Below are 19,243 nucleotides of genomic sequence, written 5' to 3'. Positions count from 1 at the left end.
TCTGACAGAATAACTAGGTTGTTGCACAAACCACACTTAAAACAAATCAGCCATTGTTAGCCATAGTTTGATATGCTATTTCTTCCTCGCCCCTAGTAACTCACCCCAGAACATCAGCCCTGTTTCTACAAGCTACCCAATCTGGTAGCTGCAGCTTTGCTCAGCTCCACTTGAAAGCTCATAAATATATAAAGCAAGGGACCCACAAGGACTTGTGGAGGGCATCCCTCCCCCACTAGTTCCTCTTTCTCTTCCTTGAAAGGCCCATAGCCTCTCCCCTTTTCCTGCTTCCTTCTCTCCTTCCCACCCACGAGTCAACCAACCTTTATCTGCTCCCCCTTGTCTTCAGCTTTCCCTCCTTCCCTCCCCTTGGCAGCCTCTACCTGGTAAAACTGTGGCCCAGTTGCACAGAGCCAGTCACCTGGCTAGGCCCAGTTGCACAGTGGGGAATCAGCAAGAACTTGCAGGGGTCACCTCATTTCCCCCTGTATCCTCTTCCCCACACTAATTCTTCTTTCCCTGCTCCTGGCAACCCATATATCCTATTCCTGCTTCCTTATCTCCTTCCCACCCACCAATAGGGTTGCCAGGTTCCTCTTTGCCACCAACAGGAGGTTTTTGGGGTGGAGCCTGAGGAGGGCAGGGTTTGGGGAGGGGGCGGACTTCAATGCCATAGAGTCCAATTGCCAAAGCGGCCATTTTCTCCAGGTGAACCAATCTCTGTCGGCTGGAGATCAGTTGTAATAGCAGGAGATCTCCAGCTAGGACCTGGAGGTCTGCAACCCTACCCACCAAAGAACCTACTTTCTATCTGCCCTCCATCTCCAGCTATATTTATTATTGTATTTACTTAATCTATACCCCACCTTTCAATCCACATTCAGTGCACTTTGCAGCTGGATTTTACTGTGTGAAACAGCAAAAGCCACTTGCCAACAATTGCTAAAATGCATTGAAAGTGGATTGAAAGTGCTTTATTCAGCATATATGAAAGCACTCATGTTGAAAGGAGAGTAAATTTGTATACCTACTGAGCACACTGCAAGACCCAGTATCTCAGAAAATATTGTTTCTGGACAACACTAAGAAATGTCACTTTATAAGAAAAAAATATCTACAACCCGACTTCCTCTTACCTGTGCACAGCTCCATTTCTGAGAGTAATTTTCTCAGTAACCATTTCAAGAACATGTTCCCACTGATTCAGCGTTTTCCTTGGGATAAAAAGACGCACTGCCGGGCTTATGAGATCACCATTCGCAATCAGGCTGAAAAGATGGAACAAAGTTAGAAACAACGAAATGTTCTATAAAATGAAGTAGAGCAAGCTGCCAATCAGAAAATCTTACTTACAAAACAGTACATGGCTCCTGAAGGGGCTTTCGAAAGCGTGCCGACACATTGATTCTGCTGTGGGTAACTGGCTTTACCTGAAAGACCCCAAAATACATTGATTTATTCTGACTGTACTTGTCCATAGGACACCATTTATAATCTTTCCTTAGTTTTGTCAATCCTCATTGTGTTCTTACAATACCTTTAAAAAAACTTTGATCATTAAGTGTACCGTAGGATATCATAGTGTGCTTATTGTTGTCTTTTATTTGTGCTTTTATTAAAAACTCAAGCAAAAATGGTCTTTGATTTTCCTCCTTTCTCTTCCTTGTAGCTATATATGTTTCCAGATAGGAAGGCTGACCTGAACTTCAGGACTTAATTCCCTTACTGATTTGCCAGTGGTTGTTGCTGAGCCAAAGGAGGGCTGGGCTTTCCTCACCGGAACCGCTAATGTCTTAGCTGCTTCTCATAGTTCATGCCTAGTGACTTGGAAAAAAAGCCATATCTCATTTCATACTAACAGTCAAGAGCCAGCAGTCTTTTTAAAGTATCGTTTGATTCCCTCATTTTTTTATTCAAAATTGTCAAAATACATTGCAAAAACAGCTTGGAATGTGGGAGAGAGGACTGACAGGAATAATCACAGGGCCATATATGAAAAGATAATCGCAGTGTTACATGGTATACAGAATCACTGGGGGGAGTCTTGCTAGTGTTAAATATAAAGTAGTACTTCTGATTCAGCGAGGATAGGCTCGAATAGCATGGTATTTATCTTCCTGTGTTCTTGGTTACTGAACCTGTCGATTATGACGTGTGCTTTTTAGCTATATAAGTGTTATTTTTGTCGAAGCCCACAGCCCTCTATTGGGGTTTGGGGCAAAAGGTATTTTATCCCTGAGAGAGAGCCATAGGAATGTTCTGAGGGGAAAGAGGGGGTTCTGAGGAGAAAAAAAGGAGACAGAAGCCATCTGTGTCTGAGAGCAGAGAAGAGAGTGACCCGAGAAGGAGTCTCGAGAGAGCTGCAGATCTCTGGAGGCTGCACAAAAGCCACCGCCACAGAGAGCCATGAAATGGCTGAAAATGTGGAAGGTAAATTGTGTGGCATACTAAGGACAACAGAATTTGCATTGCAGCTGGATGAGTCAACTTTGCCAGGCAAACGAATCTTTGCTTCTCGCTTACGCGCGATTTATAAAAGACCAACGTTTGGCTCAAGAGTCGTTATTTGCAAGGCAACTAAGAACAGATAGTAAAGGGGATTTAATATTTCGTGTTGTGGAGCAGTTCTTCAAAGGCAAGGAAATTCCACATACTAACAAGCTTGCTTGTGCAACTGATGGAGAACCATCAATGACTGGACGCTACCATGGGTGTGTTGCTTACTTGAAAAAGCAGTGACAAATATCTTTACCGTTCACTGTGTCATTCATCGCCAACATCTGGTTGCAAAAAAACTCAGTGATCATCTGTACAGTCATTACGCACTGTCATTACTGCAGTGAATAAAATTAAAGCCCGGGCTCTCAATGGCTGACTATTCCAGGAGCCCTGGGTTCAGAATGATAAAGAGTTCTGGATGTAGAAAGACAGCATGACCTAAATAGAGTTAAAAATGTGTGTTACAACTGCAGCACTCTTACCAACGTGGTCCCGATGTCTTATCTTAAACACTTGGATAATCCAGACTACAGGAGGGCCTTCACCCTGATGCGATGTAACGTTCTCCCTTCAGCTATTTTGGAAGGGAGACACAAAAAGTTACCTTATGGTGAACGTTTATGCCCCTGTACTGATGGGAGTATAGAGACCCTCGAACATGTCATGTTTGACTGTAAAATTTATAGCAAGATACGAGAAGCCATTTCCTCTGTAATAGCTGGTTTCCCAGGGAGATCCAGAGCAATCAGTCTCTCTAATATGCTCTCAGGTAAGGACATGGAGCTAATTTTTAAAGTGGCCAAATTTGGATGGCAAGCTATGAGGACTAGGCGTGCATGGGTTGAACTCAATGGCTGAGCGATTTTACACTTATATTTATGTTGATTCCAATTATGGATTATATTTTAAAATCATGCTCTCAACGGCTTTTTATGAGTGACAAGTATTTATTGGGGTATATACTTGCTATCCTTTTTATGTATGTATATGTATATTTATGTATATCTTTTATTTGCTGGTCTTGGACTGTATTAAACTTACTACTATTACTACGATAAAGATTTTGAATTTGTGCTGCTTCATAGTGAAGTTTGTGGTCTATCGAAAGGCAACTGTGTGAGGAGCTTTTACATGTTTTTGACAAGGTTGTGGAGCTTTTTGAAGATCAGAATGCTTTGCTCAGTGATGAACTCAAAAAGATCAGGCATGAGATAAGAACATAAGAACATAAGAAAGGCCCTACTGGATCAGACAAAGGCCCATCAAGTCCAGAAGTCTTTGCACACAGTGGCCAACCAGGTGCCTCTAGGAAGCCACTAACAAGACGAGTGCAGCAGCACCATCCTGCCTGTGTTCCACTGCACCCAAAATAATAGGCCTGCTCCTCTGATACTAGAGAGAATAGGTATGCAGCATGACTAGTATCCATTCTAACTAACAGCCATGAATACCCCTCTCCTCCATGAATATGTCCACTCCCCTCTTAAAGCCCTCCAAGCTGGCAGCCATCACCACATCCTGGGGCAGGGAGTTCCATAATTTAACTATGCGTTGTGTGAAAAAAATACTTCCTTTTATCTGTTTTGAATCTCTCACCCTCCAGCTTTAGCAGATGACCCCGTGTTCTAGTATTATGTCCACTCTCTCCAAACCATGCATAATTTTATAGACCTCTATCATGTCTCCCCTCAGCCGCCTTCTTTCCAAGCTAAACAGCCCTAAGCGTCTTAACCTCTCTCCATAGGACAGTTGCTCTAGTCCCCTAATCATTTTGGTTGCTCTTTTCTGCACCTTCTCAAGCTCTGTAATATCCTTTCTTGGGTGTGGTGACCAGAACTGTACACAGTATTCCAGGTGTGGTCTCACCATAGATTTGTACAAGGGCAGTATGATATCAGCAGTTTTATTCTCTATTCCTCGTCTAATTATGGCCAGCATGGAATTTGCCTTTTTTACAGCAGCCGCACACTGGGTTGACATCTTCATTGAGCTATCCACTACCACCCCAAGATCCCTTTCTTGGTCTGTTGCTGCCAGCACAGATCCCATCAGTGTATATGTGAAGTTGGGATTTTTTGCCCCAATATTCATCACTTTTCACTTACTCACATTGAATCTAATTTGCCATTTTAATGCCCATTCTTCCAGTATGCAGAGATCCTTCTGTTTTAACCACCCTAAATAATTTGGTGTTGTCTGCAAACTTGGCTACTTCACTGTTTAACCCCTGCTCCAGGTCATTGATGAACAGGTTGAAAAGCACCGGTCCCAACACAGATCCCTGAGGCACCCCACTGCTCACATCCCGCCATTGTGAGAACTGACCATTGATTCCTACTCTCTGCTTCCTATTTTTCAGCCAGCTCTCAATCCATAAGAGGACTTGTCCTCTTATCCCGTGACTATGAAGTTTGCTTAGCAGTCTTTGGTGGGGGACTTTGTCAAAAGCTTTTTGGAAATCCAAATACACCATATCCACAGGCTCATTCCTGTCCACATGCTTATTGACGCTTTCAAATAACTCTAATAGGTTAGTGAGACAGGACCTACCCTTACAGACACCATGTTGGGTTTTGCCCAGCAGACCTTGCCCTTCTATATGCTTGACAATTCTATCTTTAATAATGCTTTCCACTAATTTACCTGGAACAGACGTTAAGCTAACTGGCTTGTAATTTCCTGGGTCCCCCCTAGAACCTTTTTTATAAATGGGTGTTACATTGGCCATTCTCCAGTCCTCTGGTACAGAGGCTGATCGAAGGGACATAATACATATCTTTGTTAGAAGTTCAGCAATTTCCCATTTCAGTTCTTGAAGAACTCTAGGATGAATACTGTCTGGTCCCTGTGACTTGTTAGTTTGCAGTTTGTCTAGACGTTCTAGGACTTCCTGCCTTGTTACCACTATTTGCCTCAGTTCCTCATTTTCCCCTCTCCAAAATCTCTGTTCAGGAGAAGGAATCTGCTCTTCAACAGTGAAGACAGATGAGAAGAATTCATTTAGTTTTTCAGCAATCGCTTTATCCTCCCTTAGAGTTCCTTTACTCCCATTGTCATCCAGTGGTCCAACCGCTTCCCTAGCTGGTTTCCTACTCCTAATATACTTAAAGAATTTCTTATTGTTTGTTTTGATGTGTTTAGCAATATGCCCCTCAAAATCTTTTTTGGCACCTCCAATTATCTGCTTGCATTTCCTTTGTGCAAGTTTGTGTTTGCTTCTGTTCGCCTCTTTTGGGCAAACCTTTTCCTTTGTCCATGTGCACTGAGTTTGCCCGAACCAGATGCTTCTCAGCTCCTGTCGGCTTTCCCCCCAGGTTCAGTTTAAAAGCTGCTCTGCCACCTCTTTTATATTATGCGCCAGCAGTCTGGTTCCATCCTGGTTCAAGTGTAGCCCATCCCTTTTGTATAGGCCCAGCTTGTCCCAAAATGTTGCCCAGTTCCTTACAAATCTAAAGCCCTCTTCCCTGCACCACCGTCTTATCCACGCATTGAGACTCACCAACTGTGCCTGCCTAGCTGGTCCTGCATATGGAACAGGTAGCATTTCTGAGAAGATTACTTATTTATCAGATCTATTTGCAAAGTTAAATGAAATGAATTTGCAGTTGCAAGAAAATGAGGTCACATATAAATCACCACTTCCAGTGTTAGTGATCAAGTGATGAATATTCCTTTTTCATCCAGTTTGGAATTGGAAAGCTGGCCACACATGCATGTTAATAGTTGGGTGGCCTCCTTCTATGGGACTTTCAGAAATAGAAGAGAAACCCATAAAGTACCAGCACTTCTATAATATGTACTGTAAGGTTCACTTATGCATCAAATGAACATCAAGACTGTTGGAGTGAGAGCAACTCAGCATGCCTTGACATTGGGGGGCGCTATTTCACTCTAAGTTTGTAGTTGCTATTTCTTTAATGAGACGTTGCTGTTTGGCTGAACTTGGGGGCTGCACTCTAACTCCTCCTCCTCCTTTCTCAGTAGCCATTTTGTCTCTCCCTCTTTCCACATGGTCTGCAAAGGAAGCAGATGTTTCTACATAAACCATAAAATCATACTTGCACTCACATGATGCTGGATTAGTTAGCCACTTGTCTAGGGACATGTATTCTTTAGAAGAGGCTTTCTATCTTTTATCAACTGCAACAAGAATGTTAACGAACTAAACCTGAATAAAATGTAAGTTCTACTATTTTGCAATTTACTTCTTAGGAAGACTGAATTTATTGCACTCAGTATCTCGCTTCCATGACTGGGCAAACTCTGCTATATTAACCAAATATAAAACCCAATAAAGACCTCTGTACAGACTCATAGTTACACTGATATTCAAAAATTGTCATGTACAATTACATATACATTAAGAACACTTTGTGTGTGTGTGTGTGTGTGTGTGTGTGTGTCTATGAATCAATGTCCTCCAAAAACGTCCTATCCTTAACAGCCTTGCTCAGATCTTGCAAATTGAGGGCCGTGGCTTCCTTTATAAAGTCAATCCATCTCTTGTTGGGTCTTTCTCTTTTCCTGCTGCCTTCAACTTTTCCTAGCAAAGAACGCTTACTGACCCCAATAAACATTTCAGTAACCAAGTGCTTTAGAATTTGAACTATTAATGAAGCTAGTGCATATTGCCATAGTGAAACCATGGCACATTGCTTCACAGGATGATTGCCCTCTGCGTCTCAAAGTGAAAATAGTGCTTGCTAACTATAAAGTATAAGCTATTGGGAAGGTTCGCAGAAGTGTGCAATTAATTAGTTTCTTCAAGCTGATGAAATCTATCAAAGTTTCTCAACAGGACAGTGGAGCACAAAGCACGCTCTAGGTCCCTGTAGAAATAAGTCATCCTGACAATGATGAGGGCTTGTACATTAATTGTGTGTATCTTCCAAATATAGTGACTGTAGTCAAATGCCTTCTAGACAAATCCCTACTCAAAGAGCCATTAGTACTTCTGGCTTCTTTGGTGTGTCTGGAAAACAACAACCTATCATTCTAAAATAAACCAATCATTTGGGAATGCATGGTGTGATCAAAGCATTCTATTTTTTTCTTTTGAGAATAATTACAAAGTAATTCTGATTTGTCAAGTATATTTCAGTGGAATAGCCTCACTCTGAAGTGTGTGTGTGGAGAGGGAGAGCATCATTTACAAAGGACAACCTGGGACACCAAATGCATTAAAAATAGGACGTGTATAGGGTCGCCAACCTGCAGGTGGAGTTTTGCAGCTCCTCTGCTTCCCCTTGTATTTTGTCGCTTTGGATGTATCGTATTCTATAGGTGTCATATATATGTGCGTTTGTCTTCTTTCAACACTATTGCATTTGTATTGGCATTTTTTGTATTTCTTGAATTGTTGTACTTTTGAATATATGGTTTTCTTGAGCCTTGGTACTGGTTTTTTGTAGTTGCAGTTTCCCTGCAGTACTGTGCTTTTTTTGAATAGTACCTGGAGGTTGGCTACCCTAGTCTGAGCAGAATATTGCCTAGATTTCTATGAAGCTTCCCCTATCAAAAGATGGCCAGCATGTCATAGTGGCTTCCACCTTGTGGGAATAGGCTTCCTGAGGAGGTGAGGGGGGAATCATCTTTATAAGTTTTTAAGAGGCATTGTAAGGCAATTCAATTTGTGATTTAAAGGGATGTACGTTTCAAGCATTTTCTTGGGGGGGTTATGGGGTTTTTTATTGTCTTTCATAGGTTTTTAGTCGGGGAATCGTAAACTGTCTTGAACCACAAGGGAAAGTATAAACATTTCAATAACTTAAATATTATTTGGTCCCAATAAAGATATTGTTTTACTGACACCACCTTTTTTGTAAAGAAAACAAACATTTGGGAAGACAATACAAAGTCATGTTTAGTTATTGTAACAGAAGCTGCATTTTCACAGAACACTAAACAAGTAAATATGTCAGCAGACCAAGTTCAGAAGAGATACTGAAGTCACCCACTGTCGGTGTATATTTCTGCCAAACAGATACATAATGTGAAGACAGTAAGACAAGCTTTTAGGCATTTGACTTCAACCAGAGAAAAGGAGGTTATTACCGATCTATTAGCAAGTAAAAACTACAGGCGCTTTCTTCTACCCTTTATAGCACTGGTTCCCAACCAGGGGTCCGTGGACCCCCAGGGGTCCGCGAGAACTAAATTAAGGTCTGCAAAACAAAGTTGTAAACCCATAATAAATTAATATTTTCAATTAAAAGTTCTCTATTATAAAAATATATATATTCAAATATTATTCTAAGTTTAATGTTTAACTAACAGTTATGATTAAAGTTTATTTTCAAATTCTTGGAATTTTTATTTTGAACCTTGGGGTCCCTGTGGTCCCTGGTCAAAAAAAGGTTGGGAACCACTGCTTTATAGGCAACTCACTGCCTATACTACTCCTGCCTCCCATTCTTGACTTGAGATTTAGGCCTTTATTCTAGACCTGACCATCACAGGGGCCTCTCTTGAGGTCAAGAGAACCAGTCATCAATAGGGCTGCCAGGTCCCTCTTCACCACCGGTGGGATGATTTGGGGGCGAAGCCTGAGGAGGGTGGGGTTTGGGGAGGGGAGGGACTTCAATGCCATAGAGTCCAATTGCCAAAGCATACATTTTCTCCAGGTGAACTGATCTCTATCGGCTGGAGGTCAGTTGTAATAGCAGGAGATCTCCTGCCACCACTTGGAGGTTGGCAACCCTAGTCATCAGACTACTGCTCCTTCTAAGACTGCTCAGTCTTCATTTTTTTCCTTCTGCCCTCCATCCCATTATAGACCTTGTTCCTATTTCTAGAGGCTTTGGCAAGGAGGGGCTGCCTTATGAAAACTCACATATTTTGGCTTACACACTAGCACATTTTGATTTTATTGAAGTTGGGAGTCCATATGTCCTAGTGAACACACCCAGGGCTCTACTGTGCTGCTTCTAGTAAGGGAAAGTTGAATCTGGCCACTGGAAGACAGAGAAAAGGGTCAGAGTAGGGTTGCCAACCTCCAGGTGGTTATAGAAACTATAGTACTAGCTCAAAAGTAATAATACACAAGCAACTACGCAAACATATATTGTGGAACACATATAACATCTACAGGTAAGTGAACACGCAGGTGAATATCAATACAATAAGTGAACAAACAAGTCAAAAAGAGGACCACTGAACAAAAGAGTCTCTTCAAAGGTAAATGTGAATTCTTATCTTTGTTTCTTCTTAGAGCCTTGACTCAAGGAAGGTTGAAGATGGAACAATAAACAGTAATGCCATCCGGATGTCATCAAGCGTTTTCACTGCAAAATTGCAGCTTCATCAGCTGACATCTTCATAAATATTAAATAACTTGTCTTAGTAGATGCAATAATAGCAAACTTATGCAGAAAAGTGAGTTCGTTCTAACTGCGCCAGAGGGCTGCTCCAAATGGCTGTCTTGCAGATCTTGGGAGCAAACCCCAAAGGGGACTCCTGCCAGGAGATTGGGTTCCTGAGCCCACCATGCCAGAGACCTAATAACGGTTCTCGGGATAGAAAGTGTTTTCCATTGGGGGTCTACATTCATGCAAAAGGCTCTAAGGAACAAGTTTTGTAACGGCCTCATCTGAAGTCTAGCATAGGGGACCACCGCCATGGTGGAAGACATGAGCCCTAGCAGCTTCTGTATAGTGACTGCTCTCTGAAAACGTTGCACTGTAAAAACCTTAGTCAGTTTTTGAATGGATCTAACCCTAGTGATGGGCAAAAAAGCAGCATCTCCGACAGCGTCTAGCACTGCACCAATGACGTCAACAGATCTAGCTGGTGATAACCTGGATTTTACGTAGTTAACCACAAGGCCCAATTCCTCCAGGGTATGTGTGAACAGATTTATAGTGTGTGCCAGGTCCTGTTCTGATAGGCCCACTAATAACCAATCATCCAAGTAGGGGAAAATGGTACAGCCTTGCAAGGCCAGAAACCCCACAACCTCAGAAACCACCTTGGTGAAGACTCTAGGTGCTGTAGCCAGACCGAGGGCAATACATTGAACTCATATACTGTGTTATGACATGCAAAACGTAGAAACTTCCTGCAGTCCTTGTGGATGGAAGTAAGCGTCCTTCAGGTCCAAGACCGAGAACCACATTTATCCCGTCAAGAGTGGCAGGAGATCCTGCAGGGACAACATCCTAAACTTTCTCACGTGAATAAATTTGTTCAGGTCTCGAAGGTCTAGGATAGGCCGTACCTTGCCACCCTTCTTATCTACAAGGAAGTACTTAGAATAAAAACCTAATTGAGAGTTGCTGGGCGGAACAACCGATATGGCCCCCTTCTGTAGCAGATTCTGAATTTCTGAGACAAGCTCAGCAGGTTCAGGTGTCCTTCGTAAAGGGGGAGGAAAACAATCACGGACCGAGAGAAATTCAATGTAATAGCCCTCACAAACTATATTCAAAACCCATGAGTCGGAAGAAACGTAAAGACATTTACTGAAGAAACAACACAGTCTATCCAGAAACATGTGAACAATTAACAGAACTTAGTCATGCGGAACCCTTCTTGGGTCCCTGTTCATTAGGGGAATAACCTCCTCTCTTCCCCTTTCCCCTTGGGGTGAATCTTTTCCCCTGGTTGGGGTAGGAATAGGGACGGGACTGTGCCTGTTGGTAACCCCATGAATTACACCTGTAGGGCCTGTATTGGTGATGCCTCTGATAGGGCCTGGATTTAAAAGAAGGTGCAGACTGTTGAATTACCCCCAAGGATTTAGCCGTAGCCTTTTGTTTCCTCAGGTTATGTAGGGTCTCATCAGTCTGTTCAAAGAACAGAGCTTTGGTGTCAAAGGGGAGATCTTCCACCCTTGCTTTGACATCAGCTGGGAGTGAGGAGGAGCGAAGCCACGAATGCCTCCTTAGGGCAATACTGGTAGCCATGGCTCTTCCTGAACAATCCATCATGTGGCGACATGCTGCAAGCTGGTGTTTCCCTAGCCTTTGGCCTTCTAATTGAAGGACCTTGAGAAGGGTCTTTGTTTCCCTCTGGGAGGAACTCCAATAGCTCGGCAGTTCTATCCCACAAGGCCATTTGGTAGCGGCCCATTAGGGCTCCAAAATTAGAGATGCATACCCCCAGGGCAGCCGAAGAGTACAACTTTCTCCCCAGGCCATCCAGTTTTTGCCCTTCCTTGTTTAAAGGAGAGGAGTGAACCCCTGATTTGTACTTGGCCGACATCACTTCAGTAATAATTAAGTTAGCCTGAGGATGCTTGAAAAGAAAATCGCAGCCATCCTCCGCTACCTTATGCAAATTTTCTATTTTTTTAATAAAGGCCACGACTGAAGCTGGCCTCTGCCAGCCAACCATGATGACCTCTCTGATGCCCTGTAAAAGCGAGTTTAAGGGGACAAGAATCAGGGCTATACAAAACACCCATGATAAGGTCAGTAGGTCTCAGATCTGACTGGACCACCTCAATATTAAGCAACTTAGCCATCTGGATAAGTTGCTCAGAGAACAGTTTCAGGTCCTCTGTGGGTGACACCGGCGTGGGGTCCCCCACAGCGTCATCCGGCGAGGGGAGGGAAGTGTCCTCCGAACCCAGCTCCGAGGTCAGCTTGCCCTCTTCTTTGGTTTCCGGCGACACTTGCCTAGAGAAAGGCGTCGACGCCATGGCTCCTGTCGGCGCCGTCATCAATGTTGATGGTAGAGGTCAAACCAGACAAGGTTGCGCTGCATCGCCATCCCCCTGATGATGAGGAACCAGCTTTGAAGGTAGCGCAGGCTCCTCATGGTGCTGAACTCATTCGATGTCGAGCCGTTTAGAATGGACTTTTGGCACTGCATATGGAGTCGATTGGCCAGGCCAGCTCTGGCAGAGAGGGTCGACGTCATGGGGACCGTAGTCGCCGAAGGTGTACCCGGAGTAGAATGGAGGAGGGTAGTATCCATAAGGCATCCAGGGTTGCTGGAAATACTGGGGTCTGCAGGACAGCGTCGGTCCTGCCGAGGTCCCATCGTCTCCCGACAAAATGATCTCTGGGATATCGATTTCCTCCTCATCTGAGGATGAAAATTCTACCTCGACCCCAGTTGGTGAAGGGGTTCGAGGGAGCCCCAAGGCAGGTACATCCGTACTCTGTGGGCGAATGGTCTTCCAACCTCTGTCTGGCTCCATCAACGCCAAGGTAGCCAGCAATTTGGTTGGTGACGGAGACCTCTGTCTAGGGGAGCCTGCCCCTTGTCTAGATGGGGCACGGTGCCAAGGTGAAGGAGCCTTCTTCAGATTCGAGGGCCCTGGCAACGGGGAACGGCGTAGAAGAGGTGTCGGCGCCGGCTGCGTCCACCGTTCCTTCGCCTGCCCGCTCGAAGACTCCCCTCGGGATCTCGGGGATGATGAAGACCTCTTGGACTTTTGTTTGTGTTTCTTTAAGGGGGGTTCAGACGCAGCCCTCTGGCTCTTCAAGGGATCCTGCAACCCCCTCTTAGTGTTGACGGAGAGAGAAGTTTGGGAACTTTCAGGGGCCTCCTTATCTCCCGCCTTCACAGGACAAAGAGATGCTTCGTAAAGAGCTGCTTTAAGTTTCTTCGCCCTGTCCTTATGGCACTTGTGGGTGAAGTGGGCACAGGCCCTGCAGAAAGCAACAATATGCCCCTCACCCAGACAGAGCAGGCAATCGGCGTGCTAACCCGCTGCGGCCATCTTCGTACAGCAGCTATTACATTTTTTAAACAGAGCCATAACTCTCTCTCTCTCTCTCTCTCTCTCTCTTGTAGTTAAAGAATAAAGAACCAACCGTGAAAAACAAATGCCGACCTGAAGAGATCGATGTGAGGAAAATTCACAGTAAGTGTGGAAGCTGTGTGTTCTCTCTGTGGCGGCAGAACGAGAACTGAGGGAAGAGGGCTCCCCACCACCTGTCACGTGACCACTGGGCGGGAAAAGCCGTTAAGGCTTGGTCGCGGACGGGGGGAGGGGAGCGCTCCTAGGGAGCTAACTCTTCTGGAAGCTTTGAAATCTTCTCCGTGGCTGGCCTGCACAAGCACAGTCCCATGTGGGATTGCACCGAAGCCATGAAAACGAACTAAAGTTCTAGAGAGTTCACAGTGGGGCAGGAGGGAGGGATGCCCGCCTGCACAGAAGACCACTGAATGAACAAGAGTTACAGTTAAGCGCAACTCTGTTTTCATCTTCGTAGCTTCTGTGCAGTCCCACATTGGGAGATTAGCAAGCTCACTAAGTTAAGGAGGCAGGTGTGAAGTTCTCAATGGAAGAGACCATAGTGATGCATATTGGGGCAAAGAATCCCAACTTCACATATACACTGATGGGATCTGTGCTGGCAGCAACAGACCAAGAAAGGGATCACTTGGTAGTGGATCACTCAATGAAGACGTCAACCCAGCGCAGCTGCTGTAAAAAAGGCAAATTCCATGCTGGCCTTAATTAGACGAGGAATAGAGAATAAGACTTCTGATATCATACTGCCCTTGTACAAACCTATGGTGAGACCACACTTGGAATACTGTGTACAGTTCTGGTCACCACACCTAAAAAAGGATATTACATATTACAGAGCTTGAGAAGGTGCAGAAAAGAGCAACCAAAATGATTAGGAGACTACAGCAACTGTCCTATGAGGAGTGGTTAAAACAGTTAGGAGTGGGGAATCAAACCCGGCTCTCCAGATTAGAATCTGCCGCTCTTAACCACTATGGCATGAACAGAACAGAACAGAATACTCAAGGACTGTAGTTCTTTTTCTGATCTTGCTTCTCACATTTCTACCAGTGTGTTGCAATACTGAACTGCAGGCTCCAGTGCATACATGCACTAAGGTCCAGCTTCAGGTTTACCATTCAAGTGCTCATATACTTTGACTATAAAATAGCAGAATATCACAGTGTCTGGAATGTGATCCCCTCAGGAGCCACAAAAAGTAATATATTAACTAAAGTAGAATCTTGGATAAACAACTGCAGTTACGCTAAAGGGGTCTCATATTACCACAGTCTATCTCAAATACTCAGGGGGGATAAATCAGCATTCTTCAAATGATATTAATGATCCAGTTTACATCAACTGAATACCTAAACTTAGACATTAGCATACATGAAAGTGATTTGAGATTGAGAGTTAAGATTTTTCTCAGTTCTAGTCTGCATTCAGACTGGCCATGGACAGAAATCCTGACACATAGAAGCATCTTGTTCATATGCCAAGGATCAACTAGCAATAGGGTTGCCAGGTGCCCGGTGGTGGTGGGCAAACCCCCGGCAATTCGCCCCTCTGCCCATCGACCACCTGAGGGTCGGCGGGCAAACGTGCACGCGCGAGCCATTGGTCCCGCCTCACGAGGGGCCTTTTCCTCCTAGTTTGAGTGGTAAAGGGCCGCTTTACCACTCAAACTAAGAGGAAAAGGCCCCTCGTGAGGAAGCACTTCCGGTTGTAAACCGGAAGTGCTGTGCATCTGTGCAAACGCACCCACAGCCCCATAGCCTCCCACTGGAGCAGAGGAGGGACCTGGTAAGCCTAACTGGCAAACTAGATCCTACAAGGGAAACTATGGTTCCCAGTCTTGTATTTCCCTCCCAATACTAAGCCAGAAGCATAGGAAAGCATTTGTGGGAGGGAAATGGTAAAAGGAAAGGATGTTTATTTGTCCCCCTCTTTTCCAATGCTGCCCTGTTGATCTCCCCCTTTTAATTTTCCCCCTAGCTCAACTCTGAAACAGAAAGTAAAATGCCTCAGGGCGTTCTCTAATTGGCCTTTAGCCAGCCTGGTTAGGAGAACAGCAACTGATATGTTAATCATGAGTAACTGGCAAGACAATAGGACTGTCCTATACACGGGTGCATTGGCACAAAGCTGGTTTTCCAAACAAGGACAGCCCTGTGTGGTTTCCCTGTTGCTGCTGATATAGCACACCGGCAATGGGGCTTCCACATCTAGGATTGCCAGGTTGGCATTTTCGGCAGGTAATTGGCTGCCAATCCGCCGTGCTGCTTGGGGGGTTGAGTGCTAAAGCATCCCTTCGCAATGCAGCACTGCAGGGTTTACCCCTGAAAGTGATGTAACTACACACACGATTGCTGCTCGGCGCCACCCCCCAAAACCTCCCGCCGGTGGAGAGGGGGGACCTGGCAACCCTTTTCACGGCAGGTTTCCCAACGGTTCCCCTGCCCCAGTCTCCTCGTAGGAGCCATACACCTATCCTGGTACGCAGGGCTTTTTCGGTTCTTTTTTTTTTTAACCATCAATTAAATAAAGTTATATCAATATAATGTTATAACATCTGTGTATCAGGTTACCTCAATTTCTAGCTTTTTTTTAAGTCTCTTTCCTTGCAGAGATATGCCTTTCCTCCTCAATGAGCTGTAGTGACTTGGAATCTGGGCCAGATAAGAAAATGCCACATCCCCATGATGAAAAGGGGGTGGCTGAAAGACCCAGTAGCAGTAATACAGCTACTAAGGAGGAAAACAAGACACAGGTTATGCTCCCCACAAATGTGTACATTTAGCATGTGTAGGCTGTTTTAAGAAGAGATGCCATATTTTCCCCCAGTGTTTATCATTTTGTTTGCAGCGCTATTAAGGACTTAGATATAGGACCTAAATAGCGCTTCTAATAAAACATGCTCCCCATCAAATGTAGGGGTACCTTTTGACTTTTATCAGCCCACCTCATACTTATCTCACCTGTGTGATCCTTCTCACCGTAGAGCCATTTCTCTGGTCAGATTTAATGTTTTGCCATCTGTGCTACTCGAAGGCAGATTTCGGAAAATCCCTCTGTCTGAAAGGCTCTGCCGTTGTGGCAACAATTGTATTGAAATGGTTGCTCATGTCTAATTTTATTGTAGGTTCTACACAGAACCTCGTAACGAACTTTTAAGCCCCCCGTTGGTTAATAGACAGAATGTCTCCGATTTTTTTAACGTTTCCTATTTATTGAACAATCGTTCGCCCCATATATTGGAGACGATGGCGGTTTTTAAAGTTTGTTTTAAAAGCCCACCAAACAATTAATTAGATGGCAGTCTCAACAAAAAGCGCTATTCGATGTAACTGTCTTTTAACTATTCTATAAAGGGCACTTTTAAATATCTCCATTCCTTTTGTTCCCTTCTGTATTATGTTTTTATGCCAATAAAGGAATGGTGATAATGATGGTGTGCAGAGGACAGATCCCAATTGGTATACCAAAGCCTGTTTATACTCTGCAGAAAGATAATAAGGAAGGTGTAAATGCAAGGACAGAACGACGTAGCATGACAATACTAGGCCAACATATATGAGTGGAAACGGAGGCCATTTATGCGTGGGAGGTTTTCCCTTGGATTCGCCGCTCTCTAGATGCACATCTTTCCTATCTGAATTCTCAAAACTCAAAAAATAAGTCCCCATGCAGAGTTTTGATAAATGGGATGGGGGAAATGTGCATCTGTGTGTGTGTTAAGTGCCGTCAAGTCGCTTCCGACTCATGGCAACCCTATGAATAAAAGTCCTCCAAAATGTCCTATCTTTGACAGCCTTGCTCAGATCTTGCAAACTGAAGGCTGTGGCTTCCTTTATTGAGTCAATCCATCTCTTGTTGGGTCTTCCTCTTTTCCTGCTGCCCTCAACTTTTCCTAGCATGACTGTCTTTTCCAGTGACTCTTGTTGTCTCATGACGTGACCAAAATACGATAGCCTCAGTCTAGTCATTTTAGCTTCTAGGGTCAGTTCAGGCTTGATTTGATCTATAACCCACTGATTTGCTTTTTTGGCAGTCCACGGAATCCGTAACACTCTCCTCCAACACCACATTTCAAAGGAATCTATTTTCTTCCTATCAGCTTTCTTCACTGTGCATCTAGAGAGCGGCAAATCCAAGGTAACCTCCCGTGCATAAATGGCATAACAAAGAGATGGAAAGCCCTGACTTTCACATTAGCTGGCCAGATACAGTGCCCAGCTGGCCAAATTAGCGAGCTTCCATCCCTTAAAGGTAGTGGAGGTGGAATAGGGAGCCTCAAAGATGTCGTAACAATTACTGAGCAAAAGGGGTCGCATTTTCCTCAAAACACCATAATTAGAGCTGTCAACTAATTAAAGAACGTTTCACTCATCTCACTGGATTAATCAATTAAATTTACATAAATTGTCAGGTGATCAAAGTCTCAGTGCCTTTTGAGATACTGATGGGAAACAAATGTAATACCACTACTTGCTGTTAGAAAAAAGGGCTATCACTTCTTTTTCATTTCCCATTATAGTTAGCATGCCAGAATCAAAACATAAATAAAGGTGCCCTTAATTCTCTGTATCGTAAATTACATTTTGCCCTCACCAATTAAAACTGTCCTCTGCCTACACTGATATCTCTTGTTCATGAATCTACTAATTAAACCAGCTAAAGCTCATGGCCTTTATTATAATTACAAATGGATTCTATCAGCACAAAGAGATGTTACTAAATTATCAGCACAGATGGATGTTAATAAAGTAGCTTCCTAGAGAATGGATGAAGTGTTTGATAGAGGTTTTCAACTGACCGAAACCAGATGCCCTGTATATTGCACTAGGACCTGAATAAGTGGATGGATGGATTATATAACATCAAGACAAATTGGTCCCGGTCTCAAAAATCTGAATCACACCATGCAGGGATATCACATCTAGACTACCACTTCCAAGCTGAACAGAGCTGGTTCTACTTTTTTGGAACTTAGCTTACGTTGGATCCCTTATGCGTTGGAGAAGCAGGAAGGGATGTCATGACCCATGGCAAATAGCAGAGAGGAGAACAGACAGACGGAATTTCCTAAAGGTCCCTTTACCACTGCAAGGGACTTTAGCAGGATTGCCAACGCCAAGCTGCAAAATTCTTGAAGATTTGGGACTAGAGCCTAGAGAGGAGATGGGCCACAGTGGGATATAACACCATACAGTCCACCCTCCAAAGCAGCCATTTTCTCCAGGAAAACAGACCTCTGGAGATCGGTTGTAATTGCAGATCTCCAGGACTCACCTGGAGGCTGGCCGTGGCCACCCTACTTATTTGACTCTGGATCTTGCTGGGTCACTTAGCACCCACAGCAAGTGAAATCCAAAATAGCAGACTCAACGGGCATCCCTAAGGAGAGTTACTCCAGTCTAATCCCATTCATTTCAATGGGCTTAGACTGGAGTAACTCTCCTTAGGAATGCACTGTCAGTCTCAGTTTGGTCAGCCTCTTAATTAATCTGTGCTCTAGTACTGACCATATCACTGAACAATATTTTATTCATATTCTTGTTTGCAACCAGGGACCTATTAGCTTGGCCTGCATTACAGCCCCCCACCCCACCCCAAATGTGCATGGGTACACAATTACATCCCTGCATTACATTCCAGAACCGAACTGGGTCACTTTAGAATCATAAGCGCACTCCCATGGAATTTCAAATAAAGAAACAGCAATTTTCAGGAAGGTCTTATAGAATATAAAGTTCATTGAATTTATAAAAGGAATGGAATAGGATTACCAGGTCTCAGGAGCTGACCCTAAAATCAGTGCCTCTTTATCTGGGCCTTTAGAAGAAGTAGTAAGACCTCAGGATGAGGAGCCAGAGAGCCAGCTATTTTTCATAGCCCATTCTCCAGTTTCAACCACACCTCTTTCAGGTTACTCTTCTAATCCCATTTTTCCCCCTCTGTTTATGTGGCGGAGAATGATTGAGAGGTGAACACTAAAATGGGCAAAGAACTATATTTTGAAAATACATGGACAAGAGGGTAATAATCATGCAC

At 44.0% G+C, this 19,243-nt stretch overlaps 1 protein-coding gene across 1 annotated transcript in view; it reads right to left on the bottom strand.

Moving 5' to 3' along the window:
* The window catches only part of DCDC2 (doublecortin domain containing 2), a 70,736-nt gene that overhangs the window by 28,960 nt on the left and 22,533 nt on the right, over nucleotides 1-19,243 (bottom strand). The window contains exons 4-5 of the mRNA XM_056854222.1: nucleotides 1,354-1,430; nucleotides 1,137-1,268 (exon numbers count right to left, since the gene is read on the bottom strand). Of these exons, the coding sequence (XP_056710200.1) occupies nucleotides 1,137-1,268; nucleotides 1,354-1,430 (209 nt within the window). The remainder of the gene's footprint in view (nucleotides 1-1,136; nucleotides 1,269-1,353; nucleotides 1,431-19,243) is intronic.

The sequence above is a fragment of the Euleptes europaea genome, chromosome 8 (assembly GCF_029931775.1).
Source record: "Euleptes europaea isolate rEulEur1 chromosome 8, rEulEur1.hap1, whole genome shotgun sequence".
NCBI classification, from domain to species: domain Eukaryota; kingdom Metazoa; phylum Chordata; class Lepidosauria; order Squamata; family Sphaerodactylidae; genus Euleptes; species Euleptes europaea.
The sequence above is the reverse complement of the archived record's forward strand: the minus strand, read 5'-3'. Positions and strand labels throughout refer to the sequence as shown.